The following is a 16,524-nucleotide window of genomic DNA, read 5'->3' as shown; positions in this document are numbered from 1 at the left end:
ATGGCAGTGAATTGATTGCAAGGACAACTGAATTGAAAAACACAATAACACAAAAGCACATACTGAAGATGTTCGGCCTACCTAGGGATGTAAAAATATAAAACTGCAAATCCCTCATTATCTAATTGAACACCCTTTGATTCTCTGTCTTTTGATTGTTTTGTTATAATTGTCCTTACTACTCTTATTTAGACATAATCCAGTAGGGTTCCTTTAGGATTGAGGAATGTCCCAGACAGCTCCCAACAGAGCGCAAATTCAAACCCATATTTCTTCCCGACAGGTCCTAAAGGTAAACAGCTGGAGGGAACAGAGTGCCCGCTGCACGTTGTGCACCCGCCCACAGGAGAAGAGTTCGCCCTGGGCTGTGGGGTGTGCCGAAACGCTCACACCTTCTGAAGCAGCATGCTGTCCCCCAGCAGAGCCATTCCTCCTCACTCGAGCCTTCAGGCGCTCCCTACTTGGGGGCAGCTCAGATAAAGACCCTCTGGAATTAACGGGACACGGACAAAGCCCTGAATGAGTGCAGACCAGTGCGCATTCAGGAATTGAAAGAGAAACTTGTGGCGTGTTTGCATGCAGCCGTTGTAACCCTCGGCTCCTATAAACGTTGCACACCTCCTAGTCACTGACGCCTATTGATGCATTCAGAATAAAACTTGCTCATGGCAACTGTGGATAACATACAAAAACACAAGAAGACAGCAATGCCAGCTTCCTAACTAAAAATCAAATGATAATGTTATATGTAAACTGACTTTTTTTTGTAATTCTGTACAGTATTCCCCACTGTTGACTGCACCACGGGTGGAAAAAAAAAAAGTCGTATGGTTTATGAAAAGAGACTGTTAAGATTGTTATGTTAGGAAGGCAAATAGTGTATGATTTATCTCATCCTGTATATAATGATGGTATCAAAAATAGGTGTAATCTGAAATTGCTACTTTACACTTTACTTTTACACTACAGTTTCATTTAATCTTCTGGGTTATGTTTTGAGCCTGAACTTTTAATGAAGTGCAATACTGGGTGTGCCTCCTATCTTGCAGCTGTAAACATATGGAATGTATATGTCAATAAAGCCGCTGTACATTTTTATACAGTGAAAAAATGTTTTTGTCTGTGAAGTCTGTTCAGTGTGTTTTGAGAGTTGCAAGCATCTTATTTTTTCACACCCACAGAGACTAAAACGGTAATCTATTCACAATCCTTTACTGTACTGCTTCAAAGAATAATAAACCTTTAGAAATGGTAAACAATGTGTGAAAAGCTACACAAATGATTGATCAATAATATCATGCTCAGATTAATCTATATTTGCAGTTTGTTCTGAAAACAAGGTCCTCACACACCAAAAGTACACAATGTCCTCTTTCACTACATTTTTGCATACAGCATATTTTAATATTAGAAACTCTTATTGATTTAAAAATTACTCCTCGATTTCTTTTTTTATTGATGGATTCCATTCCTGTTTATTTAGTTTTTTCTTAAAAATGAAACCCTCCTTAAGACTGCACTTGCAGGGTTTTTCTAATTTGTTTGAAGTGTACTCAAGAATCATATGGGTTCTTAAATCTTTTTAATTGTTGATGGGTGACATTTTTGTTCTTTATTTGATATCACTGCTTACACCGGTGAAAGATTTTTGTATTTTTACCTTTAATACATGAGTTGTAAATAATTTTTTATAAAAAAGTTGTTACTTTATTTAAAGTGCCCTCCAGATTTATTCATACCCCTGATGAAGAAGTGACAACACAAATTATATTGTCAATTTAACAAATGTGCACAGGGCAAAATGTATTGTAAATCAAGACAATACAAGACATTAGTTCTTGTATTTCCATAGTTAGTAGTGTATTTTGTAAATACTCTGGCATAGATTACACTGACAAGACACATCCTTTAGTGTATGGATGGAGGTTTTCTGGTACATCTTAGGTAGGGGGTCTCCATTCCTCCAGGCTCTTCGAATTCTGTTCATGAACAGTCTTCATGAGTTTGACCACAAACATTCAGGTTTGTCAGGCTTGGAGATTGAGATGCAAGTTGATTTTTAGCACACATTTAATTTGTGTACAGTGAACCATTTCGTTGTTGATTTCTACTGTATGTATTCTTTGGATATTTCTTATGCGAAAATGCCCAATTTCTGCCAAGTTTGAGCTCCTTGCCAAAAGAGTTTGCCCAAAATGTCTTGGTATGTGTTGGCAGTCACAGCTACCACTATATTGAGGTTTGCGGCATCCACAGATGCAGAATAACCACAAAACATAACAGACCTTCAGCAATATATCACAGTGGTCGTGAGTATTTTCTTAGCGTGAGCTTCACCTTACATCTAACATAATGTAAACAGACATCAAGATTAACTCGGTTTTTGTTCTATCTAATGTTTCCAAATTCCATTCAGATATAGTTTCAAATTGGAGAACTCTTTTGTGTAGTCCAGTCTTAGAAGAGGATCCACTCAGCCATGACCATTACATTCATGCAGGTGATGTTGAAATGGCAATTTTTCAATTTTTATACCTCATATCACAAAAGATGACTGTGTTAAAGTTCTCCAGCTGTTGCCTTTGGAATTTAGTTTTCCAGCAGAAGCTTCCAGTCTTCCAACCTATGGTGGCGATATACTCTTGTGTTCTGTTCATGGTAGGGTTGCTTCTAGACTAGTTGCTTTAAGGTATATGTCTTAATGAACACAACAGTGTCTACTGCTGTCTTCATTGTGTTCGTCCCTTTTGCACCCCAGAGTACAAAATGTATAAAATAAAATACACTGTGTACGTAGGAAATCTTTGCAGGCCTCTATATAGTTCTGGAGCCTTCAATTGCATTCCCAGAGAGCAGAATGATATTGTAGCTTGGTATTTGTTGGATTTTAATTAGGAATACATAGAGGCGTGAATAAATGTGACTTTAGAATTTTCTAGAATGCAATTGTAACAAATATAAACTTACTCAGTTCACTATTACAATTACAATATAAAAGCTTTAGAATTGTTTTATGGAAGACATTATCCAATGTGTTCATGTTTGTGTAATGCTATTTTATTTCCTTTTTCATTGAGGGTATGGATATCATTGCACATTAGTATATACAGTACTGTATATATGCATATACAGTACAGTTAACAGAGGTTATACTGCCCAACTTTAGTAGAGAAGTGAACCAACAGTTTGATTCAATACCTCTCATGGCTTTTCTACACATTCAAATTGAATGGAATATTACTTTCAGTGTAGCATTTACCTGCTTCTGAATGTTTGTGCTGTTGTACAAAACAATCAATGAAAACTCTGCAAGTAAGATGTCTAAGATTTGTTTTTTCATCTTATTATTTTATGAAGACATAATTGTCTATAGTATTTATGTGAATAGGGGAAAGCACAGTCGAAATTGCATTGTCCTAAATTTGCTGCTAAAATTTTAAGCAGAATTTATGCAATGAATCGGTCAACTACTTCTATTCATCATTACACATTTTTAGGTCACCAGAGGAAGTCTAGCTGTAGTGTTTCGGATGATGTTTCACTTTTAAAGTCGCAGCTTGTGCACCTTGTATTCTCCACGAAGAAATTATACCTTTCGCAAGCCGTATTTTCCTTTTCAACAAAAAATGTTAAATTAAAAAAAAGGCCAGCATAATCCTTATAGAGTACAAATTCAGCTGAAACCATATATGTTTATAAGCATTACTTGTAATATTAGAAGTTATTTCAAACAACCTATGCGTAGAACGTTAGTGGTCTGTAACTGCTCATTTTAGCTGTTGTTTAGTTTATTGACAGTCTCCGTTTATGCCTACCTTATGATATGCAGTTTTCCTACAATTAAAAATCAAGGACAATTGAAATGGGCTCTTCCAATGCGTACACGCTATAGAGCGTTTCCTTGTCCGTTATTCTAATCAAGGAAGTATTTAAAATGACAAAAGAGGTTAATAAAACTAAGACTGTGCAAATAGTTACGAACAGCGCGCCCGTCTTGACCGTTTACTAAACAGACACGAATTACTCCTTCTCTCTCTCCTCTCGGGATCACCCGAAGCTCGCAGCCCAGCTCCCACAATGCACCTCTGTCCCGTGACACAACCACGCCACGCCATTTTTGGAGACTAGTGGGCTGGAGGACGCGCCAGAGATCTAGAGAAATCAGGTTGCAAGATCCGTCTGGAGGCGCCGTAAGCGGGCTTGAAAACGACGAAGATTTCTGGCTTGCCATTAATCGATTCAGCCCGGATCGACTGAAAGCCTAATGAGCGTTTTCAGCTGCCCTGTTCGGATGCGGTTTTCTAGTGGAGGCCCGGGTTGATGTGACAGCACAGCGATCGCCCTGTTTTTTTTTTTTGCTGAGACTGGGTGTGTAAACACAACAAGCCAGCCAGGTAAGAAACGAGAGGGTGGAGGTCCCCTTAAAAGCAGACTGCTCCTGGTTATACATTAACAATCAAAGGGTGTGAAGTTCATCTGTTGTTGAATATTGACGCTTTATTGTTTTGTTCTGGGTATGTGACAAAGCTGTGATCAGAAGTCATTGCTCTGGTGAATTGCGTGTAAGCCACGACGGCAGACTCATTGCTACATCAGAATCATCAGTTGCGTTAGCCGTGGAAACGTTCCCTGATGCATTCAAATTAAAGTAAAAATTCCTATTTCAGTATGGACGGGTAGCTAGCTGCCCGCATGTACAATATTTTAAAATCAGCAGTAGTTATGAAAAACATGCTGGCTTGCATTAACCTGATGATATGTAAATACAAAAAATGTAATGGTCCAGTGTCTGAGTGCCTGGGCGTCAGGCTTCGTTGATGAATCACTGACTTAAGTAGGCTGCACAGCACGGCAGACTAGCGGTGCCGAGAACGTCCTCTTTTTCCGAACGACTGAAATCCGATGGGAGGTGTTTCTGTGCTTGAGTAGAGCTGGCTGAGCTTAGCACGATGTCATTCTCCCGGTGAACGACTGGTTTGTCGGAGCCTGAAGCGGTCAGTCAGAAGACTGGAGGACACGTGAGAGAGAGTTGCACAGCTGTCACGTTTGTTTACTTTTTGGCGAAACGCATGTTTAGTAGATCAGGGGTGTCTGCTGGAGCTCAGTATGCACCGTATATAAGCGATTTAGCATAAGGAAAAAAAAGGATTGGATGCAACAGGACGCTTTAGTAATGCAGGAGAAACAAGTGACGACGCATATTTGTCTCAGATCAGACTTAAATCTCTGTTCTGTGATATTGCAGCGTTTCTAACCGTTTAGTCAAAGGGGGGTTACAGCAATTTATAGTGTTAAATTGCACTGGTCTCCAGCTCTGAAATTCCTGCTTGTTTTGTACGGGGAGAAACGATGAAGCGCCCTAGGATCACGTCTTTCTATTGATAAATACAGTACTTTAGTACACTGATACGTCTTGGCCAGTATGTGCGCACAGCCTGTCCTTGCTAGCCGAACGGAACGTCAGCTGATAGAGAAGCTAAACCTTTCAAGCTGCTTACACTCAGCGGTGCCTCAGTCGGTAGACTGTCACACTATACAAGGTGCAGAAGCCATCTTTGTGTAAAAAGAGAAAAAAAACCACTTAATGCTTTGGTCTGTTAACTTTTGTTTTGAGCCCAGGTGGGTTAGTTCAGCACAGTTTGACCTTGTTGATATTTGGCCTTAATCACTAGATAAATCTTTTGTATATTTATAAAGTGTCCAAAATTCTTTCATTTGCACCGTACATGTGTGCAGAAGGTTGTGTTTAATTATAGCTGTATTAAAATAGATCCCACCCAGGTTAATGTGTATGGCGCAGAACTGTGGTTTGGGCATTTTGAGGAAAAAAGTAATTGCTTATCGGCTCACGTTTTAATGGAAATGCTCTACAGTCTCTCCATTGTTGTCATTCCATTTTTTGCTGCTTTCATTACGGCTCTGTTCTTGTATTTTTTCATTCTCTTGTAGCTTTTGCTGATTGAAAGTATATGAAACGCGACACAGTGGTTACTGAGAATGATAAATAATTTTTGATCAACCGTAATTGCGTCTATTGGCAGGATACAGTACTTGGATAATTGAATGAAACAATCACTGTTAATCCTGACCTAAAAATATACTGTTGACTTCTGTTTTCACGCTCCACATCTAATTAGCTCAGTCCTTTCCCCTTTGTAATTTCCTTTGCCACAGCTAAGACACTCTTGTCATTTCAGAAAGCAAAATATAGAACAGTGCTCACTGGGTTGTGTAAATATTGAATTTGTTGCACATACAAAAAGTTGTAATCTTTCCATGTTGGATCAGGGGTCTTGTTTTGTGTACGCTGGTACTACATAATAGAAACATCTATTAAACAGTAAAGAGTGTGTACTCTAAAGCACAGCAGGTCTCCTCAGTAAAGACAGCCATCTGATAGGTGACATTGTATCAATATTGAGAAAACATCCTTTTTGTAAAAAATAATCTTCGGATTGCAATTCTAACTACAGAATGTACCTAATAAGTTAATAATCGAAAGTCATTTTTATCGGATAAACATTTCTAGCTTTTACAGGTCAGAAGAAGTAAAGTAAAACACTAAAATGTCTGACTAACACTGAAGCAATTTTCCAGGCCTACTGTTTAATCATGGCAAGTAATGGAACAGAATAAGAAAGGAACATAGCAAGGTAGTCTTTACTTGTGCTTTGCTATATATCTTTCTCGTAGTTATAGAAATGCACAGTGGGTGTGTTTAACTTCTGCACTAGATGCCGTGAAAATATTTCGGCTAACAAGTTCTTACACACATCATGCTTGTCGATCCATCCTTATTCTAACTGCTTCTCCCAGTTCACAGTCACTGGGGAGCCGGCACCGGCAACAAAGGCAGGACACCAGTCCATTGCAGGGCAAACATGGACACAAACGCACACTCTTGCACCGGGCCAATTTTTACTCCACTAGAATGTCTTTGGACTGTGGGAGGAAACCAGACCAGCTGGAGGAAACCCATGCAAAAACACAGGGAAAACCTGCAAACGCTATGCAAGTAGCACCCCAGGAATTGAACCCAGGTCCTAGGCAGCAGTGCTAACCACTCCACTAGTGTGCTGCCTGCAAACATGTATTGATATTTCTTGACTACATTCATGTTTAGGGTAACTGCCTTCACCGAGCTAGTCTTTTCCTTTAATAATAATAATAATAATTGCTTACACTTATATAGCGCTTTTCTGGACACTCCACTCAAAGCGCTTTACAGGTAATAGGGATCCCCTCCACCACCACCAATGTGCAGCATCCACCTGGATGATGCGACGGCAGCCATAGTGGGCCAGAACACTCACCACACATCAGCTATCAGTGGGGAGGAGAGCAGAGTAATGTAGCCAATTCATAGAGGGGGGTTATTAGGAGGCCATGATTGGTAAGGGCCAATGGGAAATTTGGCCAGGACGCCGGGGTTACACCCCTACTCTTTTCGAGAAACGCCCTGGGATTTTAATGACCACAGAGAGTCAGGATCTTTTCCTTTGCTGTGGCAGAATGAAACGCGGTCGGAAAGGGGGTGATGAGGACAGCAGCTCGTCCTGCGAAGACGTATTGGAGGGGTTAAAGAAAGTGAGAGCCCTGCACGAGGAATCCCCAGAGGTCGCGGTCGACTGGGGGCGGCTGCCCCAGGAAATCCTCCTGCACATCTTCCAGTACCTGCCCCTCCTGGACCGGGCCCAGGCCTCGCAGGTGTGCCGCAGCTGGAACGAGGCCTTCCACATGCCCGAGCTGTGGAGATGCTTTGAGTTTGAGCTGAGCCAGCCCGCCACGTCCTACCTGAAGGCCACCCACCCAGACCTCATCAAGCAGATCATCAAGCGGCATTCCAACCACCTGCAGTACGTTAGCTTCAAGGTATGGGACCTGTGCCTTGAGCCCCCTGCATTCAGCAGCTGACTCCCGGCAGCTCATCATGTGGCCTTTGCAGCAGTACATTCGCCATTTCAGCTTCTGTACTGATCCTGCTGGCTGTCAATGAAATACCTGAAGGCCTAGTCTAGAAAGAAACTGGTATAGATTGGAGTGCTTAAGAGGGTGTGGTATGAAGGAAAAAAGATAGCACCCTATTTGAATTACATTAATCATAAAATGGGACTTTTTTGCTCTTTAAGACGCTAGTGTGCAGCTTGCGTCATTATTTTCTTTCAGATTGCCTAATCGTATATTAACTCTGCTCACAGGCATCCACGGGTTTAGTATGACTAATAAACCAGTATATATCTAAAGATTATCTCAGGAAACATAATACATTCTTGCAAACTGTGTAAGAAATACAAAGCAACCCTGGACTGCAGAGATAGACTGCACAGTAATTTTATAATAATAATAATAAACTTTATTTTATATAGCGCCTTTACAGGTGGCTTCTCAAAGCGCTTTACAGGTGGCTTCTCAAAGCGCTTAACAGGATGACAACAACAATAAATAAGAAGAATACACAAGATAAAACACAATTGCAGTATATAGAGGAGACCGTGGATGGTGGTACTAAGAAAAGCAGAGGGGTGAAGAATGGAACCAGTTCAGTAAAGGCTTTTCTGAAGAAGAGGGTTTTGAGTCTGGATTTGAAGGAGTTTCGAGAAGGTGACCCTCTGATATACTTGGGAAGAGAGTTCCAGAGCTTAGGGGCATAACAGGAGAAGGCCCTGTCACCCGTACAATATAGACGGGCTTGGGGGACAGTAAGGAGAGCAGAATTAGAAGAGCGAAGGTTTTTCCACCCTTTAACTGTTTAAACGTCATTGGTAATGGCAAAGACGTGCCTCCAGTGCAAGTTGAACTAGTTTTATGAAAACTCAGAGCAGAAGAGTGAAGGGTTCCTAGAAGTTTGTAATTCTCTCAAATTATTGAGTATTGTGTTTCTAGTAGTAACAAACAAAATGAGCACATGGAATATACCAGGATGTTGTCTTTGTTTTCAGGTGGACAGCAGTACAGAGTCAGCTGAGGCGGCATGCGATATTCTCTCACAGCTCGTCAACTGCTCTCTTAAAACACTTGGATTGATTTCTACTGCAAGGCCAAGTTTCATGGAATTGCCAAAGGTAGGAGGAACAATGGAGTGTCATCCATCTCAAGTATTGTGCTCTAATTTATCACAATTTGTGATGTGAGTACTGCAATTCATAAAAAAATACTTTTTACCTAAATCAGGCACTTCCATAAGGCCCTTAAATTAGTTGGAGTAGAAATTTGTATAAAAATTAAATTGTATTAGTGAATTTTCTCTCTATAGTGCAACTGGTAAAAGCGATTTCCGTTTCTTTCCATAGTCGCATTTCATTTCTGCCTTGACGGTAGTGTTTGTCAACTCCAAATCCCTCTCATCACTGAAGATTGATGATACACCAGTGGACGATCCTTCACTGAAGGTTCTCGTGGCAAATAACAGTGACACACTCAAACTGTTAAAGATGAGCAGCTGCCCACACGTTTCTCCTGCAGGTGTGTTATATATGTGGAAGAGGAATGAAGTGGCGTTGCTTGTAAATTAAGGAATGAAAATGGATGGATGATGCACTTACATTCTAAAAATGACCTTTGTGATTAAAAATTAAATAAGTAAAGCTCAAATTAAAGGGATGGCCACAAAAACTATAAAAACAACAGGCCCAATAAAAAAAGTTGTCCACAGTCAGTGTACTAAACTGCTGTTGTTCAGAAAAATATTTACAAAAAAGAAAACATTTAAAAAACGTACATTACAGTTCTTTCAAGGCAGTTTCTACTAGTAGGTTCAGAAGAACCCTTCAAAACCAGGCTGTACTAAAATAACACAGACAAGATAAGAACACTCAAGGATACTCTTGGGGTTGCCTTCAGATAAAGACTAAAGGCTACACCATGAGTGCAAGGTGGAATACCCTGAGCTCCACCTCCTGTTAATGGACAGGAAAGGCTCCTTTTAATCCAGGTTTAGTCAGGGTCTGTAATCCTTACGCAACATGGTGGAACAATCAGAGCAGGACAAGACATAACAGGTAACAAAGATACGAAACAACTTAGGAAACAAAACAAAGGAAACAAAATAGGTTAGCTTCTATACAATCATGTACCTTGTATAAAAGCACTAAGGAAGTGACAAGTGAAAAAGGTTTATCAAGTGAGTTCATGTGACAACATTAAGCACCTGTCCTTCATCACTTGTGGTGTGCAAAAACGCAATGCAGAAAATGAACCAGAAAACAACCTTTGAAGTACTTAACGCAAACGGGTCTGCTTCTTGAGTACCAGTGAGGAATTTCTGAGAGCAGCGGTGTGTGTTGTTTGCAGGGATCCTGTGCGTGGCGGACCAGTGCCACGGCCTGCGCGAGCTGGCTCTGAACTACTACCTGCTGAGCGACGAGCTGCTGCTGGCCCTGTCCTCGGAGAGGCACGTGCACCTGGAGCACCTGCGCATCGACGTGGTGAGCGAGAACCCTGGGACGACGCACTTCCACGCCATCCAGAAGAGCAGCTGGGACGCCCTGGTGCGCCACTCGCCCAAATTCAGCCTGGTCATGTACTTCTTCCTGTACGAGGAGGAGTTTGGGCCCTTCTTCCGCTACGAGATCCCCGTCACCCACCTCTACTTCGGCCGCTCGGTGAGCAAGGAGGTCCTGGGGCGCGTGGGCATGACGTGCCCGCGGCTGGTGGAGCTGGTGGTGTGTGCCAACGGCCTACGGCCCCTGGACGAGGAGCTCATCCGCATCGCCGAGCACTGCAAGCAGCTGTCCGCCATCGGGCTGGGCGAGTGCGAGGTGTCCTGCAGCGCCTTCGTGGAGTTCGTCAAGATGTGCGGCGGGCGGCTCTCCCAGCTCTCCATCATGGAGGAGGTGCTGATCCCTGACCACAAGTACAGCCTGGAGCAGATCCACTGGGAGGTGTCCAAACACCTGGGGCGGGTGTGGTTCCCTGACATGATGCCCACCTGGTAAAGGGGCCCCTCCTGCATGTGGAGAGAACAGTCGCGGCCCTCCCACCCCCACCTAGTAGTGTATTCGTGGTGGGGCCAAGAGATGAAGCACTAGTGATGATTTTTAACAATGGCCTTGTAGGTCTTGTAATGCATTTCCAAAATCATGTATATTTTTGGTTGCTTAAATAAAGGAAAATATGTAGGATTTGTACAGTTACCTGGTATCTGTAACGTATTCTCTCCTGTCTATGTTTCTTTGTGAAAGTCATTGTGAATATGTAATAAGTTATTTTGTTTGGAGAATAAATAAATAATAGGAGTGTGCACTCAAGCAAGTTCTTCTTTCAGCTTGAGGTGATGTGTTTTTTATGTTATATTTTGACACTAGGGCTGGTGGAGCTCAGAAGGTTGGCTTTTGTGAGTGAAACCAGGCATCAGATTGTAAGGAATTGAGCGAGAAATTAACAGTTAAATTGTCAATATATTTATGTATCCGGGGTTTGCTCGGAATACCGTTGAGAGAAAAAAAGCAGCAAAAAGTAAGAAGGTGATTTTAATGCTAAATGAGAGGACTTGTGTTTTCTGTAGTTTCAATATATAACATTTTGCCAAAATCATGGCATTAATAAAATCTTTAGGTTCAATTCTGAGGTTAGGTTAGAATTATGAAGATAATCATTACCTGTTTTTCTGTTAATTTTAACATTTATTGTCCATCAGGAGCTTTCATTATTATTTCAGTTAATTTTTGAATTTTCATTTTTTAACTTGGTTATTCCTTCAAGCTTCACAGAATGGATTTTGGCTTATCCTGGTCTTTGAAAGTGTTACCTGACGCCGATGAACTGAAAGTCAGTCTGCAGTTGTATATCTTAAGTTAAACAAAACCCATAACAAATTATTAATGTCTGTACATTATTAAGAATGATTTATCTCCATATAGTTCTATAGTGTCAGTAGGGTTGTGGCGTTTACTGAAAAATCTGTAAGTATAAGATGAAGCTATATGCAGCAAGAGGAAAAATGTACAAGATCTTTGTCCTTTAATATGAAGCATGTTCTGACATAACGCCTCATTTATGCAATGAGGTGTGCAATAACAGCCCATACCTTCATCTGCCTGAAGGGTTATGCTGTAAGTAGCAGAGATCAAAATAGAAATGGTTTTGTATTCTCTATAATGAAGAAAACTACAGTAAAACAGCACAGAGATAAATGTGTGCTTATATTTTTAGTTCATGTTCTGAACTACTGTACTACTCTTAAAAAATGTATGTGATGCTTATCATATTAGCATGCCCTTTCCTTTCACGTGAATGCTGGTTATAGAAATCAGAAGTTGAAGTGCTGAAATTAAGTATATTTTAAAAAAAAATCTATATGATTAGATATTCGCTTTTATTTACTTTTTAATTTCCCCTTTATTCATATCCTCCTTCTTTTGAGCCTGCCACTGTAATAGGTTTTAAAGACATCCTGAATATGCCTTTAATGCTTAAAACCACTTAGCTCACCTGTGAGGACAATATTAAAAAATATTTCAGTTTTAATCAGGGAGAAAATGAAAGGCTTTTAATTTCTCACTTTAAGTGTAGAGTTTGATGGGGGAAGTCAAAGCAGTGTGTTAACACAGAGGCAACTCTTCACAAAGGGTAATGGGTCATAGAAAGTGACGAGAACATAAAAAGTATGACAGGTTAGTAGTTTGTATCTTTGCTTTTTCTCATGTTAATGGTATCCTGCATTTGTATGTGAATGAGCTTAGCTACACTGAATTGTGCGTATACTCTGAAGAGCAGTAGCCTAATCCTGTGTCTGTTTACTTGTGTCTTGCCTTTTTTATACTTTTTCTTATTAGAAAGATGTTTAATTATACATACCACCATAGAAGAGTGTACATTTCCTTGTTGGTATTGATAAGCTGCTACCTTATACAGTAGTTCCTTAAATGTGGAAATTGAAGGTTTGTGTCTATTGCAGAAACAGAACTTGATTTTGGGCTCTGAATAAGACGTGATTAAAAATTGACTGCTAAAGAACTCCAATATCACTACCAAATAATTTCTAGTGTAGACAGAAGACAAAGGAAGATGTTGAAAAATGAATATTATAGAAAGCATGCAGTTTGTGTTCTGTTTTGTCATTGAGGCATTTCAGGAATACAGATGCCAGCAGTGAATACATTAAGCATTTTTATTTTTTATGCAGTATACCAAAGGTTAATAGTGCATCTAATCATCAATGTGAGTTTTGGCAGGGTGTGGGCAGGATTATGTATTTGTCTCAGAGTATTTGGAAAGGAGTTGTTGAGAGGATTTTATGTTAAAATGGTAGAAATGGTTTCATCATATTCAAATGTTTGAAAGACAAAAACTCTGGTGAGATCTAAAAGTACTGCATCTGCAACAGCAGTAGGTCAAAGCAATAAAAATGTCTCCTTAAAAATGTTGCAGAAAATCTTAGTGATTTTCTTATAGTGAAACATTTCTGACCCTGCAAAATGAAATTTTCCACATTACGCTCTCTGACAGTTATCTGTTAGGTTGGCACAGGATTTTCCAGGATTGATGGTGGATTAAGGATGTTATTTACTTACCCTTTAAATGTAATAATCTAAGTATTCTCCTGTGCCACTGAGATGTGATTGGAGTACCTGTGTTATTCAAAACACCCAAATCCTCTGCCGAATATGTTCAGAATTTAAGGAGATTTAGTAAATCACATGAAAAATGTATCGGTTTTCTTTTAAGAAAGAAGTGCAGTCTTCTGTATATAAAAAGCTGTGTTTGAATATAATACGTTTGTAAATATATACTGTGTTTTAGGGTCTGAAATTTCTCTATTAATGGCTGGAGTCTTTTACATAATGATGGTGAAACCAGTTGTTTATTGGAGTTTTGGGGCTTTTTGCCACATTTGATTATATATGTAATTTATTAACATGATTGAAATTGTGCTATTGTATTAATTGCTGTTTTTTTTGTTCACTTCACGATTAGTTATGATAAATATGCCCATTGGGTAAGTGAATAAGATGTGGCTGATTTTGTTGGAAGCATTCAGCTGGAGAGCTCTTTGCACTGTCTTGCTAAAGAGGCCTATGGCTCATCTTTACTCCATAGCTCTAATACTTGTAAAATCTAGTAAAGGTCTTGTACTGACTTAGCTTTACTGATTTAATATGCCATTTTTAATGCGTGCTTCTGTTCTAATTTAGCATATACAGTAGGTGCAATTTGAAGAGAAGTCATTGTCAGTAAAAAAAACAAACAAGTTTGTCATTTTTAGTTTCAGCCTTTCTCCAGTAATTCTATTGAATTGTGATGAGTTTTGAGGTTAATGCTTTTAAGGGCACTATAAAGCAATAGAATGTTTTTTTTTTAATTGATGCTAAACTGCATGCCTTTTGTATTCATTTTTGTTATTTTGCGTTTATGGTTTCTTTTTTTTCAGACTCTTGGTTAACACATTTTAACATTTTAGATAAAAAAATCACATACTGTTTCTATGATTGCAGTATTGACAAAACTCCCTACACAAATTGATGTCATGTGGTTTTCAGAAAAGAAGACCAGGGATGTTTTTAATGTACGGGATGATGTTGTTTCAGAGGTTTTTTTTTATTTTCAGTTTGACTAGTTCAGTTCATGTCTCGAAAAATGACAATATAGCGAAAGTCTAAAATAGTGTCAAATTACCTGCAGGCAATTAGAAAAGTGAAGTAAAGATTAATTGAATGGCTGATACATTTGACTCAAGTGTAATACAGAGTGACATTAGTGTGTATAAGTAGAATATATTTTTTTAATTCTGCCCAGCCAAGGGTGTTTTAATGTGGTGTTATAACTGTATGTATAATCTGATTTTGAAAAGGAATGCACTTTGTAAAGTTAAAAACACTTTGATTTAGTACGATATCTGTTATGGTTTGTGGTACCTTCTTGTCACACAGTCAAATATAAAAGATTGCAGTCTTACCCAGATCTTGTAGTACCTTTGTGCTACATTGTTACCTATTCTAAAGATAAGAAGATGAAAAGACCCTTCGTATCTGCCAGTCATATTTGTTTCCAAGTTTGATGACTGTAAGGAATCAATGCAGACCTGACATTTATATGGAGAACTACTCAGCATGACTAAAACACCATAACGGAAATGTTGGTTCAAGTTCATGAATTCGATTGCTTCATTTTCTTGTTGAAACCACTGTCTCTGTCATGTTACATCATCGGTGGTTTAGAGCGGGGAGCCACTTCAGAGTGTGAGCTGCAGAGGAACAGGTAGTGGTTAAATTCACATTCACATAAAATATAAAAACTTTACTTCAGCTTTGGAGCTTTCTTTTTTTAGTGTGGAATTCACCTCTATTTGTTCCTTTATCTCTGTAACAGTCCACTCTGAGTCTGCAGCTTGGAGAGCTGAAAAGACAATGGAACTATTTTAAAAACTAAAAGAAAACTGGACCTGCTGCAGCTTTATATAGGAAACATCCCAGTTTTAGGGAGCTGTTATTTGGATTTTGTTCTTTGCACTCAATATTATTGTAAAATAATGGAATGCACCTTATACCTGCAAAGCATATCTTTTTTATTTCATAATTGAAACTCCAGTTGGTGACATTTTGATTGTGTTTTACTATAGCAGTAGTCTCCTATGAAATCCTACGTTTAGAGATCAGTTATGATAATTCTGTTTCCCTAAACAATTAAGTATTATTTTTTTATAATTTAGAAATTACACAGTGTAAGCATATAAAAATGTTAGTTGGTATAAAGTTGGTCTGTTTTTCAGGCTTAGCTGTTTTACAAGCTAGTTTTATCTGGTGGGCATCAGTATAACAGACTTAATGTATTTTAATAAATAATGTTTTGCCCAGAATTAAAGGGCTATTGTGGAAAGGTTTTTGGAATAAATTTTTTGTGAATTTTCAAGCATATTTTTTTTGAGTTCATTAACTTTTTTAGAACATACACCCAGATACAGTACATATTAAAATCATAGGCCATCTACCATGGTCTTTGCTAAAGGTGAATTGGCCTCAGTAATGTTTTCTAAAAATGCAACTGGGCACAAAACTGCACATCTGCCAAACCAACAGAATACAAAGGGCAAGCAGCCACTATATCAAAACATGGTTTAGCATAATAAATCAATTACAATACAATTACATGGATCTCATGAGATTCAACTGATTTGTCATTGAAAAACACTATCACTTTATCATCTCTGGAATTCTCTCTCCAAATTTAGTCACAGCGGGGTCCCAAAATGGAAATACTTCTGTGCTTCATCCTTAATGTCATGCACCCTATGTATAGGTAGTGGAGAAAAACTGGAAAACACCAGTGTAAAATCACGTGATAGAGCTTTGGACCACCACATGTGGTCAGTATACTGTTTTATATTGCCAGCAGCCATATCACTCTGCAACTCACAACTGGCAGCCCACTGAAGCTAGGCAGGTGTGAGCCTGGTCAGTAACTGGATGGGAGACCTCCTGGGAAAAACTAAGGTTGCTGCTGGAAGAGGTGTTAGTGGGGCCAGCAGGGGGCGCTCACCCTGCGGTCCATGTGGGTCCTAATGCCCCAGTATAGTGACGGGGACACTAT

At 39.4% G+C, this 16,524-nt stretch overlaps 2 protein-coding genes across 15 annotated transcripts in view; both read left to right on the top strand.

The window, feature by feature from the left end:
• The window catches only part of mycbp2 (MYC binding protein 2), a 100,158-nt gene extending 99,047 nt beyond the window's left edge, over window positions 1-1,111 (top strand). For all 14 annotated transcript variants that reach the window (XM_088912510.1, XM_088912516.1, XM_088912513.1 and 11 more), the window contains one exon: window positions 284-1,111. In XM_088912510.1, the coding sequence (XP_088768636.1) occupies window positions 284-399 (116 nt within the window). In that variant the 3' untranslated portion in view covers window positions 400-1,111. The remainder of the gene's footprint in view (window positions 1-283) is intronic.
• Window positions 1,112-4,092: 2,981 nt separating this feature from the next.
• On the top strand, window positions 4,093-15,846 carry fbxl3a (F-box and leucine-rich repeat protein 3a). Its single transcript, XM_088912504.1, has 5 exons — window positions 4,093-4,394; window positions 7,512-7,872; window positions 8,940-9,062; window positions 9,291-9,462; window positions 10,291-15,846. The coding sequence occupies exons 2-5, from the start codon at window positions 7,513-7,515 to the stop codon at window positions 10,932-10,934; spliced, it is 1,299 nt and encodes a 432-aa protein (XP_088768630.1). The 5' UTR covers window positions 4,093-4,394; window position 7,512; the 3' UTR covers window positions 10,935-15,846.
• The last annotated feature ends 678 nt before the right edge of the window (window positions 15,847-16,524 follow it).

This window comes from Atractosteus spatula, chromosome 4 (assembly GCF_055471065.1).
Source record: "Atractosteus spatula isolate fAtrSpa1 chromosome 4, fAtrSpa1.hap1, whole genome shotgun sequence".
In the NCBI taxonomy this organism is placed as follows: Eukaryota; Metazoa; Chordata; class Actinopteri; order Semionotiformes; family Lepisosteidae; genus Atractosteus; species Atractosteus spatula.
This window is presented reverse-complemented; position numbering and strand designations above follow the sequence as displayed.